This window comes from Bos javanicus, chromosome 26, assembly GCF_032452875.1.
Source record: "Bos javanicus breed banteng chromosome 26, ARS-OSU_banteng_1.0, whole genome shotgun sequence".
Taxonomy (NCBI): domain Eukaryota; kingdom Metazoa; phylum Chordata; class Mammalia; order Artiodactyla; family Bovidae; genus Bos; species Bos javanicus.
Window position 1 is genome coordinate 20,568,075 of NC_083893.1, and position 20,065 is coordinate 20,588,139.

At 39.4% G+C, this 20,065-nt stretch overlaps 1 protein-coding gene across 5 annotated transcripts in view; it reads left to right on the top strand.

Moving 5' to 3' along the window:
- The first annotated feature begins 3 nt into the window (after positions 1-3).
- The window catches only part of CUTC (cutC copper transporter), a 33,127-nt gene continuing 13,065 nt past the window's right edge, over positions 4-20,065 (top strand). Inside the window, exons 1-6 of one of the 5 annotated variants that reach the window (XM_061403078.1) lie at positions 4-204; positions 3,909-3,980; positions 10,351-10,410; positions 14,050-14,259; positions 14,915-14,950; positions 17,838-17,971. In XM_061403078.1, coding sequence (XP_061259062.1) covers positions 144-204; positions 3,909-3,980; positions 10,351-10,410; positions 14,050-14,259; positions 14,915-14,950; positions 17,838-17,971 — 573 coding nt within the window. In that variant the 5' untranslated portion in view covers positions 4-143. Of the gene's footprint in view, positions 205-280; positions 440-3,908; positions 3,981-10,350; positions 10,411-14,049; positions 14,260-14,914; positions 14,951-17,837; positions 17,972-20,065 lie in introns of those variants that run through there. The other 4 variants (XM_061403083.1, XM_061403079.1, XM_061403081.1 and 1 more) reach the window with 4 other exon arrangements.

Below are 20,065 nucleotides of genomic sequence, written 5' to 3' on the forward strand. Positions count from 1 at the left end.
TTCGCGGGGGCTGCTGGGGCGTGGACGTCGGGGACGCGCAGGGATGCGCGCATCTGGGAGGACGCGCCTGTCTGGTTGCGCGCGTTGGAACCCGGACTCTTTGAGTGGAAACCGAAGAAGCACGAGGGACGAACGCGTGGAGCATGAAGAGGCAGGGGGCCTCCTCCGAGCGGAAGCGGGCGCGGATACCATCCGGGAAGGCGGGTGCGGAAGGTGGCGGGATGGGGGCGGTGGCCGACTTTGCTGCGGGGTGCGGGCCGGGCCGGGTCGGGCGGGGGTTCTGGCCAGTGGATTAATCGCTATTTCCCTGAAAGTACTTTCTCCTGCTCCTCACAAACACCCCACTGTGAGGCGTAATCTGTTATTCGGCTTTAAACGTGTGGAATCTGAGGGGCTGATGGCGAAAGTGGCCCTGCTCTGGAGCCAGATATGTGTGTAGGTTCGAATCCCGGCGCCCCCCCGTCTCGTCGTGCGACCGTGTTCAAGTTTGGCTAACTTCTCTCAGCCTCGCGTTTCCCATAGCCACACGAGGATACTGGTACCCCCTTACGGCAGCGCTGGATCAGTGTCTGACCTGGAGGGACCGCTTAATAACCTCCTGCGGCGGGGATAGGGGTTGTCCCTAAAAGCCACACCGCTCCGAAGTGGTAAAGCTTGGCTGCCCCAAGTCAAGAGTTCTTCCTGCTGCAACCGGATCGGCTGGCATGGCAGGTGCTAGGGAATTTTTGCCAGGTCCTTCCTCCGGAAACTTGGTTCCTCCAAACCAGCGGTTCTGAAACTTTGATCGCAGGACGCCTTGACCCTCCTAAAATTATTGAGAACCTCAAAGACTTTTTATTTATATAGGTTAAATTTATTGATATTGGACATGTTAGAAATTAAAACAGGACTTTTAAAAAGAAAGGGCTTCCCTTGTGGCTCATCAAGTAAAGAATCCGCCTGCAATGCGAGAAACCTGGGTTCGATACCTGGGTTGGGAAGATCCCCTGGCGAAGGGAACGGCTACCCACTCCGGTATTCTGGCCTGGATAAGTACATGGGGGTCTCAAAGAGTCCGATAACCACTGAGCGACTTTCTTTCTTTCACAAACAGAAGCCCATTACATGTTGACACTTTTTATGGAAAAAAAAAAAAATCACTATTTTCCTAAGCAAACAAAAAATAGAATAGGACCAAATGTTTTATATTTTTGCAGATCTCTAATGTCTGGCGTAATGGAATTCTCATTACGATTGGAGTGCTTTTGCATTCAGTATGACAGGTAGCCTCTCGAAAACTCCACTCTGCCTGTGAAAGAATGAGAGTGAAAAAGGCAACTAAAATCTTGGTATTGTTACGAAAATAAATTTCACTGTACAGACTCTGAAAGTGTCTTAGAGGCCCTTAGTCCAGACTTAACTGGACAGCTACACTGAGAACTGCTGCTCCAAACAAATCTCTTTGATCCCTTCAAATAACTTCTTATTTTAGGACAACTGCCTTACTCTTTTCGTCATAGCCTTTTATGTGCATCCTTACTCTCTTCTGGCCAAGATCTTTTTTTTCCCCTTTGTTTTGGCCACAGCCTGCAGCTTATGGGATTTTAGTCTCCTAACCAGGGATCCAACTTGAGGCCCTGGCATTGAAAGCACCAGAGTCTCAACCACTGGTACATGCTCAGTTGCTCGATGGTGTCTGACCCTTTCGACTCCATGGGCTGTGGCCCACCAGGCTCCTCTGTCCATGGGATTTCCTGGCAAGAATACTGGTGTGGGTTGCCATTTCCTATTGCAGGGGATCTTCCCTACCTGGGGATTGAACCCACATCTTCTGCATTGGCAGGCGAATTCTGTACCACTGAGCCTCCTGGGAAGCCCCTTAATTACTGGACTGCTGGGGAATTCCTGCCAAGATCTTGTCTTGTGTGAGGGAAATGGTACCCCTACAGCACTGTTCAGTTAGATTGATCTAACAGCTGATGTGGATGAACTGTCAGGAAACCCATGGAATTAATGTAGTGCTGTTGGCTAAGAGCCTAGAGTGTCACTTGGCCCTTTCAGAGTTTGAGGCTGATAGTCTCTTAAATAAATGAGGCATTTGCAGTTTGATTTTAGCGAATGATAGATTTTTGTTTTTCAAATTGAAAGTTGATTTTAAAAAACTATAAAAGCAGCATTAGGTAGAAAAAAAAAACAAGCAGTACAGTAAAAAGAAAGTAAAAGTAATTTTAAATACTACCACTTAGAAGTAATAATTACCAGCATATGCTGAACATTCCTCTAGATATTATTGCATGAAGTATGCATTATTTTTAATTTTTTTAAGAAAAGTATGTGCTTACAGAAAAAATTCAAAACTGTTTTCATCACACTCTTTAGTGTAAATACATGAATGTTTATGAATTTATAATCATTCAGTTCAGTTCACTGGCTCAGTTGTGTCCAACTCTTTGCAACCACATGGACTACAGCACTCTAGGCTTCCCTGTCCAGCACCAACTTCCGGAGCTTGCTCAAACTCATGTCCATCGAGTCAATGATGCCATCCAACCATCTCATCCTCTGTCGTCCCCTTCTCCTGCCTTCAATCTTTCACCATCAGGGTCTTTTCAAATGAGTCAGTTCTTTGCATCAGGTGGCCAAAGTATTGGAGCTTCAGCTTCAGCATCAGTCCTTCCAATGAATATTCAGTACTGCTTTCCTTTAGGATTGACTGGTTGGATCTCCTTGCAGTCCAAGGGACTCTCAAGAGTCTTCTCCAACACCACAGTTCAAAAGCATCAATTTTTGGCACTTAGCTTTCTTTATGGTCCAACTCTCACATCCATGTAATCATTCAGCCTTTAGTAAATCTTTGTGTGTCTATTCTGTACTATGAGCTATGTACTATAAGCACACTAGACAGTGTGCTTTCTGTGAGTAATAAAGATTTCTCTCATAAAGACCTTACTTAGGAACTTTAGTTCAAGTAAGAATGATCAGGCACCTATCTACATAAATAATAATAAGAGAAAACAATCTTTTAAAGAGGAACATTTGGATTATAAAGAGATCTGAGTTCAAAAAAGGGAGACACAGTTTTCTACCTGGGGAGAGAGAAGTATCATGGAAATGTGATATGACTTGAACCTTGGAAGATTTTAGTGTTCAGAGATAGAGCTGGAAGCACTGTGGATTGAAGAGAAAATTAGGAGCAGGAATGGGGATCAGGGAGAACTGGAGACATGTAGAGGAAATAACGTATAGTTAATTAATGACAACTAATAATACTTCCTGTACAATTAGTAGGTACTATTCACTTTACATGAATTACCTCATCCTCTTTACTCTGATGTAAGTATTAAAACCTACTCTGGGGCTTCCCTGTTAGTTCAGTTGGTAAAGAATCTGCCTGGAAGGCAGGAGACCCCGGTTCAATTCTTGGGTAAGGAAGATCCACTGGAGAAGGTATAGGCTACCCACTCTGGTATTCTTGGGCTTCCCTTGTGGCTCAGCTGGTAAAGAATCTGCCTGCAATGCAGGAGACCTGGGTTCAATCCCTGGGTTGAGAAGATCCCCTGAAGAAGGGAAAGGCTACCCACTCCAGTATTCTGGCCTGGAGAATTCCATGGACTGTATAGTCCATGGGGCCACAAAGAGTTGGACATGACTGAGCAACTTTCAACAAAAAAAACTCAGTTTTGGGGAAAACTTAGGCTAAGTAACTGGTCTAGAATTACATATTAACAAATATGTTAATATCCCTGCTCTTAAGCATATATACCTTATAAAGAAGTTTAAATGGATTCTGCAGGCATTGATATATTTCATTGCATGCATGGACCCTAGTGTACTTACCTAGTTACCTGTTAAATGTAAAATATTTGTGTTTAGCTTCATCTGGATGGAAAGTACCCTCATGCAGTTTCATCGTTCTCCATGTATTTTAGGAGCAGCAAATGGGTTTCTCATGGAAGTGTGTGTTGATTCAGTGGAATCAGCTGTAAATGCAGAAAGAGGAGGTAAGAGAAATTATGGAATGAATGGCAGTTGGCAGCCCGTTAAGAGTTTGGAAAAGACTCTGATGCTGGGAGGGATTGGGGGCAAGAGGAGAAGGGGACGACAGAGGATGAGATGGCTGGATGGCATCACTGACTGGATGGACGTGAGTCTGAGTGAACTCCGGGAGTTGGTGATGGACAGGGAGGCCTGGCGTGCTGCGATTCATGGGGTCGCAAAGAGTCGGACATGACTGAGCGACTGATCTGATCTGATCTGATCTAAGAGTTTAAAAATGAATCCTGTGAACTGAACTTGAGAACCTTTGTGATCTCTAAAGAAAACAACCAACCAACTAGAAAACCTACTCATCTTCTAGTCTTATTTCCCCAGTAGATTACATTTTGACTCAAGTGTCCATGATAGTGATTACGAACCTACTTTTTAAAAAAATTGAATCTAGCAAAGATATAATTTTTTCTAACCCATTAATTTTAGAGATTTGATGTTTTCTTCATTGTCAAGACTTATCATTATCTCTCTTTTTTTTTTTTTTTTGAATGCTATATATTTTATCTCAAGGTTTCTTTGGCACCCTAACTTGCTTTAATAAGAAGCATAGAAATTCCCATCATTTCAGCATCAGAAAAATTTTTAGACTTCATTATGGAAAATTTCAAATATATACAAAAATAGAATACTATAATGAATCACCATGTACCCATCAGCTTTAATTATTTTCAGTACATGGCCAATCTTTGAGTTGTATCAGGGGTGAGTAGACTTTTTCGTAAAGAGCAAGACAGTATATATTTCAACTTTGCTGTCTACATTTGGTCTCTGTCGTATGTACTTTTTTTTGGTCATGCTACAGGGCTTACAGAGTCTTAGTTTTCCTCTCAAGGGACAGAACCTGTGCCCTCAGCAGTAAAAGAGTGGGAGTCCTAACCAAAGGACCACCAGAGAATTCCCACTTATTCATTTTTTTAAATAATCCTTTGAAAGGGTAAAAATCATTCTTAATTTGGCAATTAAAAAGAATGAAGTACTGGTCAGTCTGCAACACAGATAAATCTTGAAACACTATTCTAAATGGAAAAAAGTGAAAAAATACCACATATTATATGATTCAACTTATATGAAATGTCCAGAATAGGCTAATTTTTTATAGACTGAAAGATTTGTGGTTGCCAAGGATTGAGGAGCCCTGGGGAGAAGAGAAAATGACTGCTTAAAGGCTGTGAGGTTTCTTTTGGGTGTGATGAATATGTTCTAAAATTGCATAGTGGTGATAGTTGCCAAATTTTGTGAGCATGATAAAAACCGTTGAATTATACACTTTAAATGGGCAAACTATATGATATGTGTGTTTTTCTTAAATACATAAAAATTTTTAAACTTGTATGCTGTAACAAAAATAAGCTTGTAAGCCTTTGGCCTCCAGACCATCTGATCTATATTTCTACCTTTCTTAACCTCATCCTCAAATTATTTTGAAGCAAATCCCAGACATTATGTCATTTCAAAATCAAGCATTTCAGTATCCCTAAAAGATAAAGTATCCCTGAAAACCACAGTCACAGAAAACTAACCAATCTGATCACATGGACCACAGCCTTGTCTAACTCAATGAAACTATGAGCCATGCCATGTAGGGCCACCCAAGAAGGACAGGTCATAGTGGAGAGTTCTGACAAAACGTGGTCCACTGAAGAAGGGAATGGCAAACCACTTCAGTATTCTTGTCTTGAGAACCCCATGAACAGTATGAAGAGGCGAAAAGATAGGACACTGAAAGATGGACTCCCCGGGTCAGTAGGTGCCCAATATAATACTGGAGATCCGTGGAAATTACTCCAGAAAGAATGAAGAGATGTAGCCAAAGCAACACCACCACCCAGTTGTGGATGTGACTGGTGATGGAAGTAAAGTCTGATGCTGTAAAGAGCAATATTGCATAGGAACCTAGAATGCTAGGTCCATGAATCAAGGCCCATTGGAAGTGGTCAAACAGGAGATGGAAAGAGTGAAAATCGACGTTTTAGGAATGGGAAAACTAAAATGGACTGGAATGAGTGAATTTAACTCAGATAACCATTATACCTACTACTGTGGACAAGAATCTCTTAGAAGAAATGGAGTAGCCATCATAGTCAACCTAAGAGTCCGAAATGAGTACTTGGATGCAGTCTCAAAAACAAGAGAATTATCTCTGTTCATTTCCAAGACAAACAATTTAGTATCACAGGAATCCAAGTCTATGCCCCAACCAGTAATGCTGAAGAAGATGAAGCTGAACAGTTCAATGAAGACCTACAAGACCTTCTAGAACTAACACCCCAGAAAAATGTCCTTTTCATTATAGGAATCTGGAATGCAAGAGTAGGAAGTCAAGAAACGCCTGGAATAACAAGCAGATTTGGCCTTGGAGTACAGATTGAGCAGGGCAAAGGCTAATAACAGTTTTGCCAAGAGAACGCACTGGTCATAGCAAACACCCTCTTCCAACAACACAAGAGAAGACTGTACCCATGGACATCACCAGATGGTCAATACTGAAATCAGATTGATTATATTCTTTGCAGCCAAAGATGAAGAAGCTCCATACAGTCAGCAAAAACACGACCGGGACCTGACTGTGGCTCAGATCACAAACTCCTGATTGCCAAATTCAGACGTAAAATGAAGAAAGGAGGGGAAACCACTAGACCATTCAGGTATGACCCTTACAATTATACAGTGGAAGTGACAAATAGATTCAAGGGATTAGATCTGATAGAGTGCCTGAAGAACTACGGATGGAGATTCGTGACACTATACAGGAGGCAGGGATCAAGACCATCCCCAAGATAAATGCAAAAAGGCAAAATGATTATTTGAGGAGGCCTTACAAATAGCTGTGAAAAGAAGAGAAGTGAAAGGCAAAGGAGAAAAGGAAAGATACACCCATTTGAATGCAGAGTTCCAAAGAACAGCAAGGAGAGATAAGAAAGCCTTCCTCAGGGATCAATGCAAAGAAATAGAAGAAAACAGTAGAATAGGAAAGACTAGCGATCTCTTCAAGAAAATTAGAGATACCAAGGGAACATTTCATGCAAAGATGGGCACAATAAAGAACAGAAATGGTATGGACCTAACAGAAGCAGAAGATATTAAAAAGAGGTGGCAAGAATACAAAGAAGAGCTATACAAGAAAGATCTTCACGACCCAGATAATGACGATGGTATGATCACTCACCTAGAGCCAGACATTCTGGAGTGCAAAGTCAAGTGGGCCTCAGGAAGCATCACTATGAACAAAGCTAGTGGAGGTGATGGAATTCCAGTTGAGCTATTTCAAATCCTAAAAGATGATGCTGTGAAAGTGCTGCACTCAATATGCCAGCAAATTTGGAAAACTCAGCAGTGGCCACAGGACTGGAAAAGATCAGTTTTCATTTCAATCCCAAAGAAAGGCAATGCCAAAGAATGCTCAAACTACCACACAATTGCACTCATCTCACATGCTAGTAAAGTGATGCTCAAAATTCTCCAAGCCAGGCTGCAACAGTACGTGAACTATGAACTTCCAGATGTTCAAGCTGTATTTAGAAAAGACAGAGGAACCAGAGATCAAATTGCCAACATCTGTTGGATCATCAAAAAAGCAAGAGAGTTCCAGAAAAACATCTGCTTTATTGACTATGCCAAAGCCTTTGACTGTGTGGATCACAACAAACTGTGGAAAATTCTGAAAGAGATGGGAATATCAGACCACCTGACCTGCCTCCTGAGAAATCGGTATCCAGGTCAGGAAGCAACAGTTAGAACTGGACATGGAAGAACAGACTGGTTGCAAATCAGGAAAGGAGTACATCAAGGCTGTATATTGCTTATTTAACAATAAGCAATTTAACTTACATGCAGAGTACATCATGAGAAATGCTGGGCTGGATGAAGCACAAGCTGGAATCAGGATTGCTGGGAGAAATATCAGTAACCTCAGATATGCAGATGACATCACCCTTATGGCAGAAAGCAAAGAACTAAAGAGCCTCTTGATGAAAGTGAAGGAGGAGAGTTTTAAAAAGTTGGCTTAAAACTCAACATTCAGAAAACTAAGATCATGGCATCTGGTCCCATCACTTCATGGCAAATAGATGGAGAAGCAATGGAAACAGTGAGAGAGTTTATTTTTGGGGGCTCCAGAATCACTGCAGATGGTGACTGCAGCAATGAAATTAAAAGATGCTTGTTCCTTGGAAGGAAAGTTATGACCAGCCTATTCAAAAGCAGAGGCATTACTTTGCCAACAAAGGTCCGTCTAGTCAAATCTATGATTTTTCCAGTAGTCATGTATGGATGTGAGAATTGGACTATAAAGAAAGCTGAGCACTGAAGAATTGATGCTTTTGAACTGTGGTGTTGGAGAAGACTCTTGAGAGTCCCTTGGACTGCAAGGAGATCCAACCAGTCCATCCTAAAGGAAATCAGTCTTGAATATTCTTTGGAAGGACTGATGCTGAAGCTGAAACTCCAGTACTTTGGCCACCTCATGCGAAGAACTGCCTCACTGGAAAATACCCTGATGCTGGGAAAGATTGAAGATGGGCGGAGAAGGGGACAACAGAGGATGAGATGGTTAGATGGCATCACCAACTCGATGGACAGGAGTTTGAGTAAACTCTGGGAGTTGGTGATAGACAGGGAGGGCTGGGGTGCTACAGTTCATGGGGTTGCAAAGAGCTGGACCCGACTGACTGACTGAACTGAACTGAAAAGGTAAAGGCCTTTAAAAAAAATAGAATAATAACCACAATATCAGTAACATATCTCTAAAAATAATATTTCTTAATAGCATCAAAAATACCCAGTTAGTTTTCAGATTTCCCCAACTGGCTCACACAGTTTTGTTTTGTTTTATTTTACAGTTCTTGGAATCAAGATAGAAACGTCATTTTTTATGTCTGTTTCAATCTGTTTCCCTTTTTTCTTTCTTTAATTCTTTCTCTTCTTTCTACAGTTTGTTAAACTGATTTTCATCTTTTTTTTCCCATCTTATAAAGTATTCCATATTCTACATTTTGCTGACTGTATATGTAGTGTTATTTATTATATTCCTCTGACCCCTGCATTTCCTGTAAAATTTTAGTTAACCTAAAGGCTTAATTAGATTCAGACTTGAGTTTTTTATAACACTACTTTATGGATGGGGTTTTCTGTTGACTCATTGGTAAAGAACTCACCTGCCAATGGAAAAGACCCTGGTTCAATCCCTGGATCAGGAAGATCCCTTGGAGAACAAAGTGGGAACGCACTCCAGTATTGTTGCCTGGAGAATTCCATGGACAGAGAAGCCTGGAGAGCTACAGTCCATGGGGTCTCAAAAGAGTGGAACACAATGTAGCGACTAAAAGTAACAGACTTAATAGATAATGGCATATTCCCTGGGATATAACATCCTAGTTTTTTCGGTTTTTATGATACTAAGGTTGATCAGTGGATTTAGATATTATCAGCCTGATCCACCTGGTTTTCCTACCAGCTTTCACCTAATAATTTTAGCAATGCTTATTTTAGTAGGGTTTGTAAAATGGTGTTATGTTATGTCTAACATTTATTTTTCATTTATTAGCAGTATGCTTCTATAAAGAACTTTCCCTCACCAACTGCTTTGTTATACTGAGGTTCAGTTTGTATAAGAAAGGCAGGATAAGTGCTTGCTGCTTTTTCCTTGTTTACTGATATTGGGGATTATGTGTTCTCTATTCTCCAGGGTATTCTTGTTTTATCTTTACGAGCCTAGATGTAGGCATATTTGATGTGTTTGAATCCAGTGTAGTTGTTCTTCTTGTTGATGCTCAAAATGTCTTTGTGATTATGCTTATTAGCCAGTAGGAGCCTCTTCAAGCTGGCTTCTGAGACCTTTTGACGTGATGCTGTAGTCTGATTGTTGTTTGGCTTTCAGCATTTTCTTAAGCTACTTAAAAGTAACGTGCTTTTTTAAAGCTTAGAATAATAAAGACTCTCTTGGAAAAGATCACTGTTTTTTATAATCAATGAATCAGCATTCCACTGTAGTCAGTCCAGAAATTTCTTTACTCTAAGTCACTTTCTTATATGTAGAGAGGCCACCCTATAATAAAAAATTTTAGGAAACCTAGCTTAACTTGAATTAACTGTTAAATTTGACTTTATCAGTAACATAATGTGGGTTGGAGAATATAGTTGGGTTTAAAAGTAGAATTTTAGTCTAGTTCTATAATTTGATTTCTTTCACTTTCTAAGACTCTTTGTTCCTCTATTTAGAAAAAAATGTTTCTGTTTAATACTTCTGAGCAATGCTTTTCAAGTTTTTTCTTAATTTTTTAATTAAAAAAAATTATTGTGCTGAGCAGTGCTTTTTTATTACAGGTGCTGGTCGCATAGAGTTATGTTCTGGCTTGTTGGAAGGAGGAACCACACCCAGCATGGGTAAGCATCCATTTTTTTGGATTTCCTCATAGGAGTTCACAGAGCCTAGAGACAATTGATAATCTGTTATTGGGATCTTTTACTCAAGTTACTAACATGTTAACTGTGCCATGAATATTGTATCAGAAATGTTTCTAGTTGCAGATAAACCTGTCAGTTGTAGATGTGATCAAATAGATATTTTTTTCCCTTTAGGTATCAAAAAGTTGAGATTAAATTACTATTAATATTGGTTCATATACCCTGCAGGCTGTCAGGGACCCTGGTTTCCTTGCCTCTTCCATTCTGGCATCCTTGGCATCCTGGCTTTTGTCTTCGTTTCTCCCCTCCTGCTCGTTGTGCTGTTGTCATTTTGCTTTTGCATAAGTTAAAAACTCCACACTTCATTGTTATTATTTTTGTTTAAAGAGTCAGTTATACTATAAAGAGTAAAAAAATAACACAGTCATATTTAGTCATGTGTAGTTACCATTTCTGGTGCTCTTCCTTTGTATAGATCTGATATTTCCGTCTGGTTTCCTTTTCTTTCTGCCTGAAGTAATTCTTTTAACATTTTTTGTAGTATAAGTGTGCTAGTAATGAATTCTTTCGGCTTTTGTATATCTGAAAACATCTTTCCCCATTTTTTGAAAGATATTTTTGCTGAGTGTAGAATTCTAGGTTGACAGTTTTATTCTTTCAGGACTTTAGAGATGCTTCTCCAGCTGTCTTCTTGCCTATTGTTTCTAACAGGAAATCTATCATCCAGACCGTTGTTCTTTTCTGTGTGATTTGTCTCTTTTCTCTGATTGCTTTTAAGGTTTTTTTCCTTTATTCTTGGTTTTGAACATTTGATTATGATGTCCCTGAGTGTAGTTTTCTTCATGTTTCTTGAACATGTGCGTTTATACTTTTCATCACACTTGGAAATTTTTCAACATTTAATGTCCTCCACTTCCTTCTTCAAAGACTTCAACTAACTTAAATAAGGCTGCTTAAAGTTGTTCCACAACTACCCTTAAAAAAATTTTTTTTCTGTTTCATTTTCTATAAATCTTCCTTTGTTTTCAAGTGTACTAATCTTTTCTCTGCAGTGTTTAATTGCTGTTAATCCTAGCTACTATATTTTTCATCTCACATATCATAGTTCTTATCACTAGATATTTGAATTTAATGTTATATCTCTTGTCCCTTTTAAACTTTTTTGAACATATAGAATAAGGTTGCTGCTGCTGCTGCTGCTGCTAAGTCGCATCAGTCGTGTCCGACTCTGTGCGACCCCATAGATGGCAGCCTGTCAGGCTCTACCGTTCCTGGGATTTTCCAGGCAAGAACACTGGAGTGGGTTGCCATTTCCTTCTCCAGTGCATGAAAGTGAAAAGTGAAAGTGAAGTTGCTCAGTTGTGTCCGACTCAGCGACCCCATGGAAAAGGCAATGGCAACCCACTCTAGTACTCTTGCCTGGAAAATTCCATGGATGGAGGAGCCTGGTAGGCTACAATCCATGGGGTCGAGAAGAGTCGGACACGAGTGAGCGACTTCACTTTCACTTTTCACTTTCATGCATTGGAGAAGGAAATGGCAACCCACTCCAGTGTTCTTGCCTGGAGAATCCCAGGGACGGCGGAGCCTGGTGGGCTGCCATCTGTGGGGTCGCACAGAGTCAGACACGACTGATGCGACTTAGCAGCAGCAGCAGCAGCGACCCCATGGACTGCAGCCTACCAGGCTCCTCCGTCCATGGGATTTTCCAGGCAAGAGTTCTAGAATATAGACTAAGGTTACAATAGCTATTTTAATGCCTTGGCTACTAATTCTAACACATGTATCAGTTTTGATTGGTTTTGTTTGATTGATTTTTTACCTCATGATCCATCTTGTTTTCCTACCTGATATTTTTCATTGTGTGTAAGACATTATGAATTTTACTTTGTTGGCTACTGGATATTTTTGTATTCCTATGAATATTCTTGAGCAGTTAGGTTACTTGGAAACAGTTTGTTCCTTTTGGATAATGTTTTTAAAATTTGTTATGTGGGTCTGGAACAGTGGTCAGTCTAGAGTTCATTATTCCCCACTACTGAAGCAAGACTCTTTCTGCACTCTACCCAGTGCTCCATGAATCTTGAAATTTTCCTGTCTGTCTGGTGGGAGCAGGCATTATTCCTGGCCTGGTATGAACAACAGGCAGTATTGCTTCTGATTTTTTTTCAGTGGATCTTTCCCTGGCTTTGTGTAGTTGCCTTGCATGCATACATCAGTTGGTACTCAGTTGAGTATTAGAGATAAGTGGGGTCAGGTAGGGAGGGTCTCTCCTGACTTCCCTAAGCTGTGACCTGGAAAAATCTCAAGGTAGTAATCTAGGTAATAGGAGAGCTTACTGCATTTGTTCTCCATCTTTAAGGGATCATTATCCTTTGTTGCAAACCATTGTTTGATATGTTTTGTCTCTTTTTTTTTTAATAAGTGGAAGGGTAAATCCAGTTCCTGTTGCTCTGTCTTGGTCAAAAGCAGAAGTCCCTATATGAATTTTTGACTCCTTTATTTTATTCTGAGATGGATGATAGCATTATTTATTATAAAAGGTTTATGTATGCAATGGCCTTTTAGTGACTCTCCTCACTAAAATAAAAGAGGGCAGTCCCTGGCCATTCTATGAAATACCTAGAACATATCTGTAATTTGAGGGCAGTCTGTTTTTTGCAACAGCAGTCATGCATGATGGACTTGGTGAATGGGCCAAGCCAGCTATAATATGCCCATCACCAGTCATTGCTTGGTGTCCCATACAGAACTGGGGTTCTTGTAGCAAGGAAAAAGAAGTAAATTCATATTAGGTAAACAGTCATGGTGCCTGCCATAGATCTTATACCATTGAGAGTTTCTGAACTAGTCACAAATTGTGTCAGATTTGGTTATTTTTGTTCATGAATTTCCCAGGCAAGAATACTGGAGTGGATTGCCATTTCCTACTCCAGCGGATCTTCCTGACCCAGGGATTGAAGCTTCATCTCCTGTGTCTCCTGCATTGCAGGTGGATTCTTTACCCACTGAGCCAACAGGGAAGCCCTCATTTTTGTTCATAGATAGCCTGTTAGCATCACAAATAAGTGCAACATTGCTCCCTTTTACACATCTCTTATTAAAAAAGGCTTTACTAAATATCTTCATCTAGTAGGAATCATAAACTTTAAAACTATGTAACCATCTGTATAGCAGGTTTTAAATAGAGATGTAATCATTAGGAAGGAGAAACCAGATCTTAGGGAATACATTGGCAGAACATAGAGCCTGGTAGTTGTTACACTTTTAAATGTCACATTCCAGTAAAAGAATTTTTGTTAAGCACAACAAAAAAATTTTTAAAAGCATAACTGAACAGTGCTTTTAAAATGCAGTAACTTCTGTTTTCTAAATTGCTGTTTTTACCCTTGACTTTTTTATTATGTAAATTTCTACTATAGGTACGTTTTTCTTCTCAGTGTCTCCTTTTTCCTTTAGATCATCTTTCTATGGTTTTTACTCCATCAGCTCTTCTGTTCCTTGTAGAAGTGATAACACCAGAGCAAATGTAAAAGACCAATACAGTAATATTTTATTGACTTCCTTAAGCTTTTAGTTTACATTTGAATTTTAATTAGTCTGTTCCCTTTCTTACAGGTGTCCTTCAAGTAGTGAAGCAGTATGTCCAGATCCCAGTTTTTGTGATGATTCGGCCACGTGGAGGTGATTTTTTATATTCAGATCGTGAAGTTGAGGTGATGAAGGCTGACATTCGTCTTGCCAAGCTTTATGGTGCTGATGGTTTGGTATTTGGGGCATTGACTGAAGATGGACACATTGACAAAGAACTGTGCATGTCCCTTGTGGGTAAGAATTTGTATCAGAGACCAGAAAGCCCCTAAAGATGATTGCATTGAATAGTCCCTATACAGAAAAATGCAATCACAAAACTGGCTTTTCATTCACACCTGCAGGCACTTATATTCACCTGTTTTAAACACTATTATTTAGATGTTTTAGGTAGACAGTATATGCTACAGAATCCCCCTGACTCAGCTGCAATAGATTGGATTATGCTGCTTGTTCCTATAGGGTTTAAGGGGAATTTACCTTGATCTCTTTAATCACAGCAGCAAAAACTTTAAAAGCTGTTCCAGTTGGTAAGGATGGGGAGACATAGAGAACACAGAGGCAAAGTATTTATATTACTAGGCCAGAGTATTTCTTAAAGATTTTCAGAAGAGTGATAGATGTAGTGCTATCCTTATAGTTGCCAGATTGTATAATTTTCATTTCAAGTGGTGGATGACAGTTTTTTAAAATATGAAAGTTGGAGATTAATGGAAACACAGGACTATTAAATTTGGAAGACTACCATTTTTTAAATTATTATTATTTTAGCTCACTGTCTTCACTTAGGAAAAGAAAATATAAAAAAGTCCTGTCTAACATGGAGAGTTCTGTAAATAGTAATCAGTGATTATCTCTTCATTCATGTTGTTATGTGATTTTCTTTTTATAGCTCTTTGCCGTCCCCTGCCAGTCACTTTCCACCGAGGTGAGTCATTTCCATTTTAGAAGTTCTGTTGAACGGTGTCAGTTTTCTCATTTCACCAAACGCCACAACCTTTTCATGAAACACAATTCTATACTGTTACCAATTGGTTTTTTTTTATACCTGTCATGGGACTAACAGTTGTAAATTTAGAAATGCACAATTTCTAGAAAATATGAAGCCTTAGTTATGAAAAGTTGTTAAAGGCAGAAGGTGCTGGTGGTGGAATATAATAGAGGGAAAGAGTAAGCATTGCCTGCAAGTGTGTGTACTTGTCACAGAATTCCAAGCAAGAATCTTGAGATTTATTTTTGTTGCATCGCCTCAGGTCATGTGCAGTCTCAAAAAGAATAAATCACTGTGGCCAATGGAAATAAAATGTACTGCTTGACTTAAACCAGATAAGACCATTCTGGAGGTCGGAGTGAGGTCAACTTTCCCAAATTCGTGGGCAGAAAGGGGCTGGATTTCCAGTGAAGAATTGGATAATATTAGGAAGAGGAGAGAAAAAATACGTGCTAGATAGTCAGTGACCAGATGTTCACTATAGTGCACAAAACTATTTTACATTATTGATAGCTTGTCTACTTGAGAATGATTTCTAAAAAGTGTCTAATAATTTTATGTAAAAATGCTTCCTATCTCTGAATCAGGCAGTTACAGTTCCCATGCATTTTTGCCTAGCATTGGTAAAATGGAGGAACGAGTGCGAATTTTGCCTTTAAGGCACTGCTATTGCACATGAAAAGAAAAAAAATCTTCAGTTTTTTTTTGATTTGATGATATGTATGAGAAATTACTGAATGTCTTTCTGTCCTTTTGAGTAATTGTCCAAAGATTAAGATGAGAGTGGACACCACCATTTACATCCATTTATAGAACTTCGATATGAAACATGTTATCCTTGTTAATTTGTGAAATGAATAACACCAGAAAACTGTTTTCTTGACTTACTGTTTAGCAATGTTTCTTATAAACTAGCAATAACTAAAAAATGTTAGATTGCATAAAAGTCAAAACTTTGAAGCTAGCCAAAAACAAAAAGTTTTAAAATATGAAATCATTTAAATAAGTAAATATTTATCTGAAAAATATATAGTTTAAAATTTGATATAAGTAATTCAAAATAAACCCACCTTATAGAATATGTTTTTCTTTTCTTAAACTAAGAAAATCATTTTAGAGTTCTGTTCTTTTCCTCCTTCAATAAATTGAAAATACTTCCATATTTTTTAATTGTTATATTGTCCTGGATTCCACATTTTTCTCACTTGTGTATTTAATACAGTAAGTCTCCTACATATGAACCTTCAAGTTGTGAACTTTCAAAGATGGGAACATGCATTTTGCATGTCTAATCATGTACGTTAATTCACATGTCTAGCGTCACCTGTGTGCACCCTCTATAGGTGATTATGCCTTTGTGTACTTTACTGTACAGTACTGTATAGAATACAGTAGTACAGTATCTTTATTTCAAGCCCAGGAAGCCTGGAAGTACGTGTAAAGGCAGCAGTGATAGGTATTATAAACCTGTTACAGTACAGTTCAATATAGCTGATTATGTTAGTTGGATACTGAGACTAACTTTGTTGGATATAGGAACAAATTGGACTTACTTACACTCTTGGAATGGAACTCATTCATATGTAGGGGCTTACTATAATATGATAGTATAATCACTGTGAGAAGGTACTGCCACCAAAAAACTAAAATCCTCTGTAGTAGATTTAGGTGCCTACATAAATTAAAGGGCGAAAGGAAGGGGTTTATCACCTAATCCACCATAGATCAGTATTTAGTATCATGTAGCAGCACAGAGGGAGAAGGCAATGGCACCCTCTTCCAGTCCTCTTGCCTGGAAAATCCCACGGACGGAGGAGTCTGGTAGGCTGCAGTCCATGGGGTTGCTAAGAGTCGGGCACAACAGAGTGACTTAGCAGCAGCAGCAGCAGCACAGAGAGTCAAAGCAGAAGTCGTTTTGTTTGGGGTTTCTAGTGCCAGTTTCCTTAATGAAGAGGAGAGAAGTCTCTTAGAAAATAGGATGGAATTGAAACTTGATAAGAGTCTGTCGTAAACAACTATCTTTATACTATGAATCTTGAAAACATGGGGTAAAACAGATTAGAATAAAATATTAGTCAATAAAGAGAATATGAACCAAGGCCTTTTCTAGAACTGATGAGTGTAAAGTTTTCATTCTGCTTGTGCAGTTTGTTTGAGCCCTTAGAACAGACTTTCCCAAATGTGAGTCACTTGTCTGTCACATTTACAATTTGACCATATCCAAGGGCTACTTGTGCAAATTTACTTTTAAAATCTTAAGTAAATTTATTTTAAAGAGAAACTAATGAAAAAAATGGAAGCTTTTCACTTCTAATCTGCATTTAAGTAAATGCATCTGTTCATATGTATACCATCTAAAATGATCCTGCAGGGACTTCACTGGTGGTCCAGTGGCTAAAAGTCCACGCTCCCGATGCAGGGGACCTGGGTTCTATCCCTGGTCAGGGAACTAGATCCAATATACTGCAGCTAAGACCCAGCGCAGCCAAATAAGTAAATTAAACAAATATTTTTTAAAAATAAAATGATCCTGGTACCACTAGTGGCACTGACTATGGTGTAGTGGTAAACTGTTTCTCAGGAAAAAAAGAGCCTTGATTTATAACATTTGTTGATTTCTGTGGTTTAAATACTTCCACCTTGATTGATTTCAAGCTGGTAATGGGTTAATAATCATGCTTGCAAAATTCATGAATATTTAGCAATTGACTCTTGTAAGCCAGGACAAGCTAGGTCTAGCATACCACTGTGGGTGTACTACATTTTGGAAAGCACTGTATTAGAGAGATCTGTTCAAAATTCAAGTCAGTTTTATTTATTTCAGCCTTTGACATGGTTCATGATCCAGTGGCAGCTCTAGAGACCCTCTTAACTTTGGGATTTGAACGAGTATTAACCAGTGGATGTGACAGTTCAGCCCTAGAAGGACTACCCCTAATAAAGCGACTCATAGATCAGGTACACATGATTTCTTTCCTTTCTTCCTAAGAGTCTGTTGTGGTTACTTCTGATATTCTGTTGTTCAGAGAGGTTGTGAAACTACATATTAACTAACTTTGTGGGGTACTCTGTAGCAAGCAGGCAGTAACATATAACTTTTATTTCTTTCACATAGCATTTTTAGTAACCAAGGCTCTTAACATCAAATTATAGACAGTGATTAAACAGCTGATCTACTTTGGATAACTGCAGAAAATTTTACCTTTTTTCTGCCATCATCATTACATAGCTTGATGCATAGCTTCTTACCGTCGATCTGTGTATACTCAGGGGTTCCTGCATGAAATTTGACAAAATTATCATTTGGAGGTGAATTCTAAAACTAAAACTAGGACTTCCTTGGTAGTCCAGTGGTTAAGACTCCACACTAATACTGCAGGGAGCATGGGTTCCATCCCTGGTCAGGGAACTAAGATCCTCTGTGCCACAGAGTGCAGCCAAAAAGAAAAATTCTAAAACTATTCTTCTCTCATCCTTCCCCAACTATCAAGATAGGAAATATGTTTATCTCTTATGTGATTTCCTCTTGTGAGTTCGCATCATTTGTAGAATAGTTAGAAGATGGCTTTGTAATTATATTAATAGTATGTCTGTTTTCTCACACCAGTCCAGAGATATCTAAATGAGTGAACATGGACTTGAGATGAGAATGTTCTGGATTTGAGAGAGGTTTGACGTTTGCTGTTTAATGTTGAGTAGATTACTAGCACTTAAGCCACTGTTGCCTCGTGTGAAATTGAGATAATTTTAATATCTTCTTTATAGGGTTGCTCTTCGGATTTATAGAGATAAGGTAGAATTGCTGCTGCTAAGTCGCTTCAGTCGTGTCCGACTCTGTGTGACCCCATAGACGGCAGCCCATGAGGCTCCCCCATCCCTGAGATTCTCCAGGCAAGAACACTGGAGTGGGTTGCCATTGCCTTCTCCAATGCAGGAAAGTGAAAAGTGAAAGCGAAGTCGCTGGGTCTTGTCCAACTATTGGTAGAGTTAAAACATAATATGAAAGATAAGAAATGCTCTTGGTAAGAGCCTTGGTTTCCATGGTGGCTCAGTTGGTAGAGTCTGTCTGCAGTGTAAGAGACCCAGATTCGATCCCTGGGTGGGGACGATTCTTTGGAGAAGGAAATGGCAACCAACTCCAGTATTCTTGCCTGGATAATTCCATGGACAGAGAAGCCTGGTGGGCTACAGTCTATGTGGTCACGAAGAGTCAGACATGACTCAGTGACTAACACTTTCACTTTTACTTTCAAGAAATAATGTGAAAGATAAGAAATGCTCTTGGTAAGAGCCTTAGCAGAGTGCTTGATTTATGATACATGCTAGTGTTTGTAATTATTATTTGTGGTGGTTGTCCAGTTGCAAAGTCACGTCCAACTCTTTGTGATCCCAGGGACAGCAGTACACCAGGCTCCCCTGTCCTTCACTATCTCCTGGAGTTTGCTCAAATTCATGTCCACTGAATCGGTAATTCTGTCTATCTCGTCTTCTGACCCCTTCTCCTTTTGTCTTTTCCCAGTATCAGGGTCTTTTCCAGTGAGTTGGCTCTTCGCATCAGGTAGCCAAAATATTGGAAATTCCCAGCTTTCAGTGAATATTCAGAGTTGATTTCCTTTAGTACTGACTTCCTTGTAGTCCAAGGGACTATTATTGTTACTGCTATTATTAATAATATTTAGTCTTTTTGTGTAGACATCTGCTAATGTTTACTTTTCTATAGTCATGAAAATAATTTTCAGAAATTTCACATGAGAATTAGATTAACTTTTCTAGTCAGCTTACTGGCTTTAGAAATATTTATTTCTATTTATTATTTATTAAGTGTATATTAAGGTGCAAGGGGTCTTCCCAGGTGGCACTAGTGGTAAAGAACCTGCTTGCCAATGCTGGAGACAAGAGATGAGGGTTTGGTTTGATCTTCCTGGCTTGGGAAGATCCTCTGGAGGAGGGCATGGCAGTCCATTCCAGTATTCTTGCCTGGAGAATCCTCTGGACAGAAGGGCCTGGCAGATTACAGTCCATAGGGTCGCAAAGAGTTGGACATGACTGAAG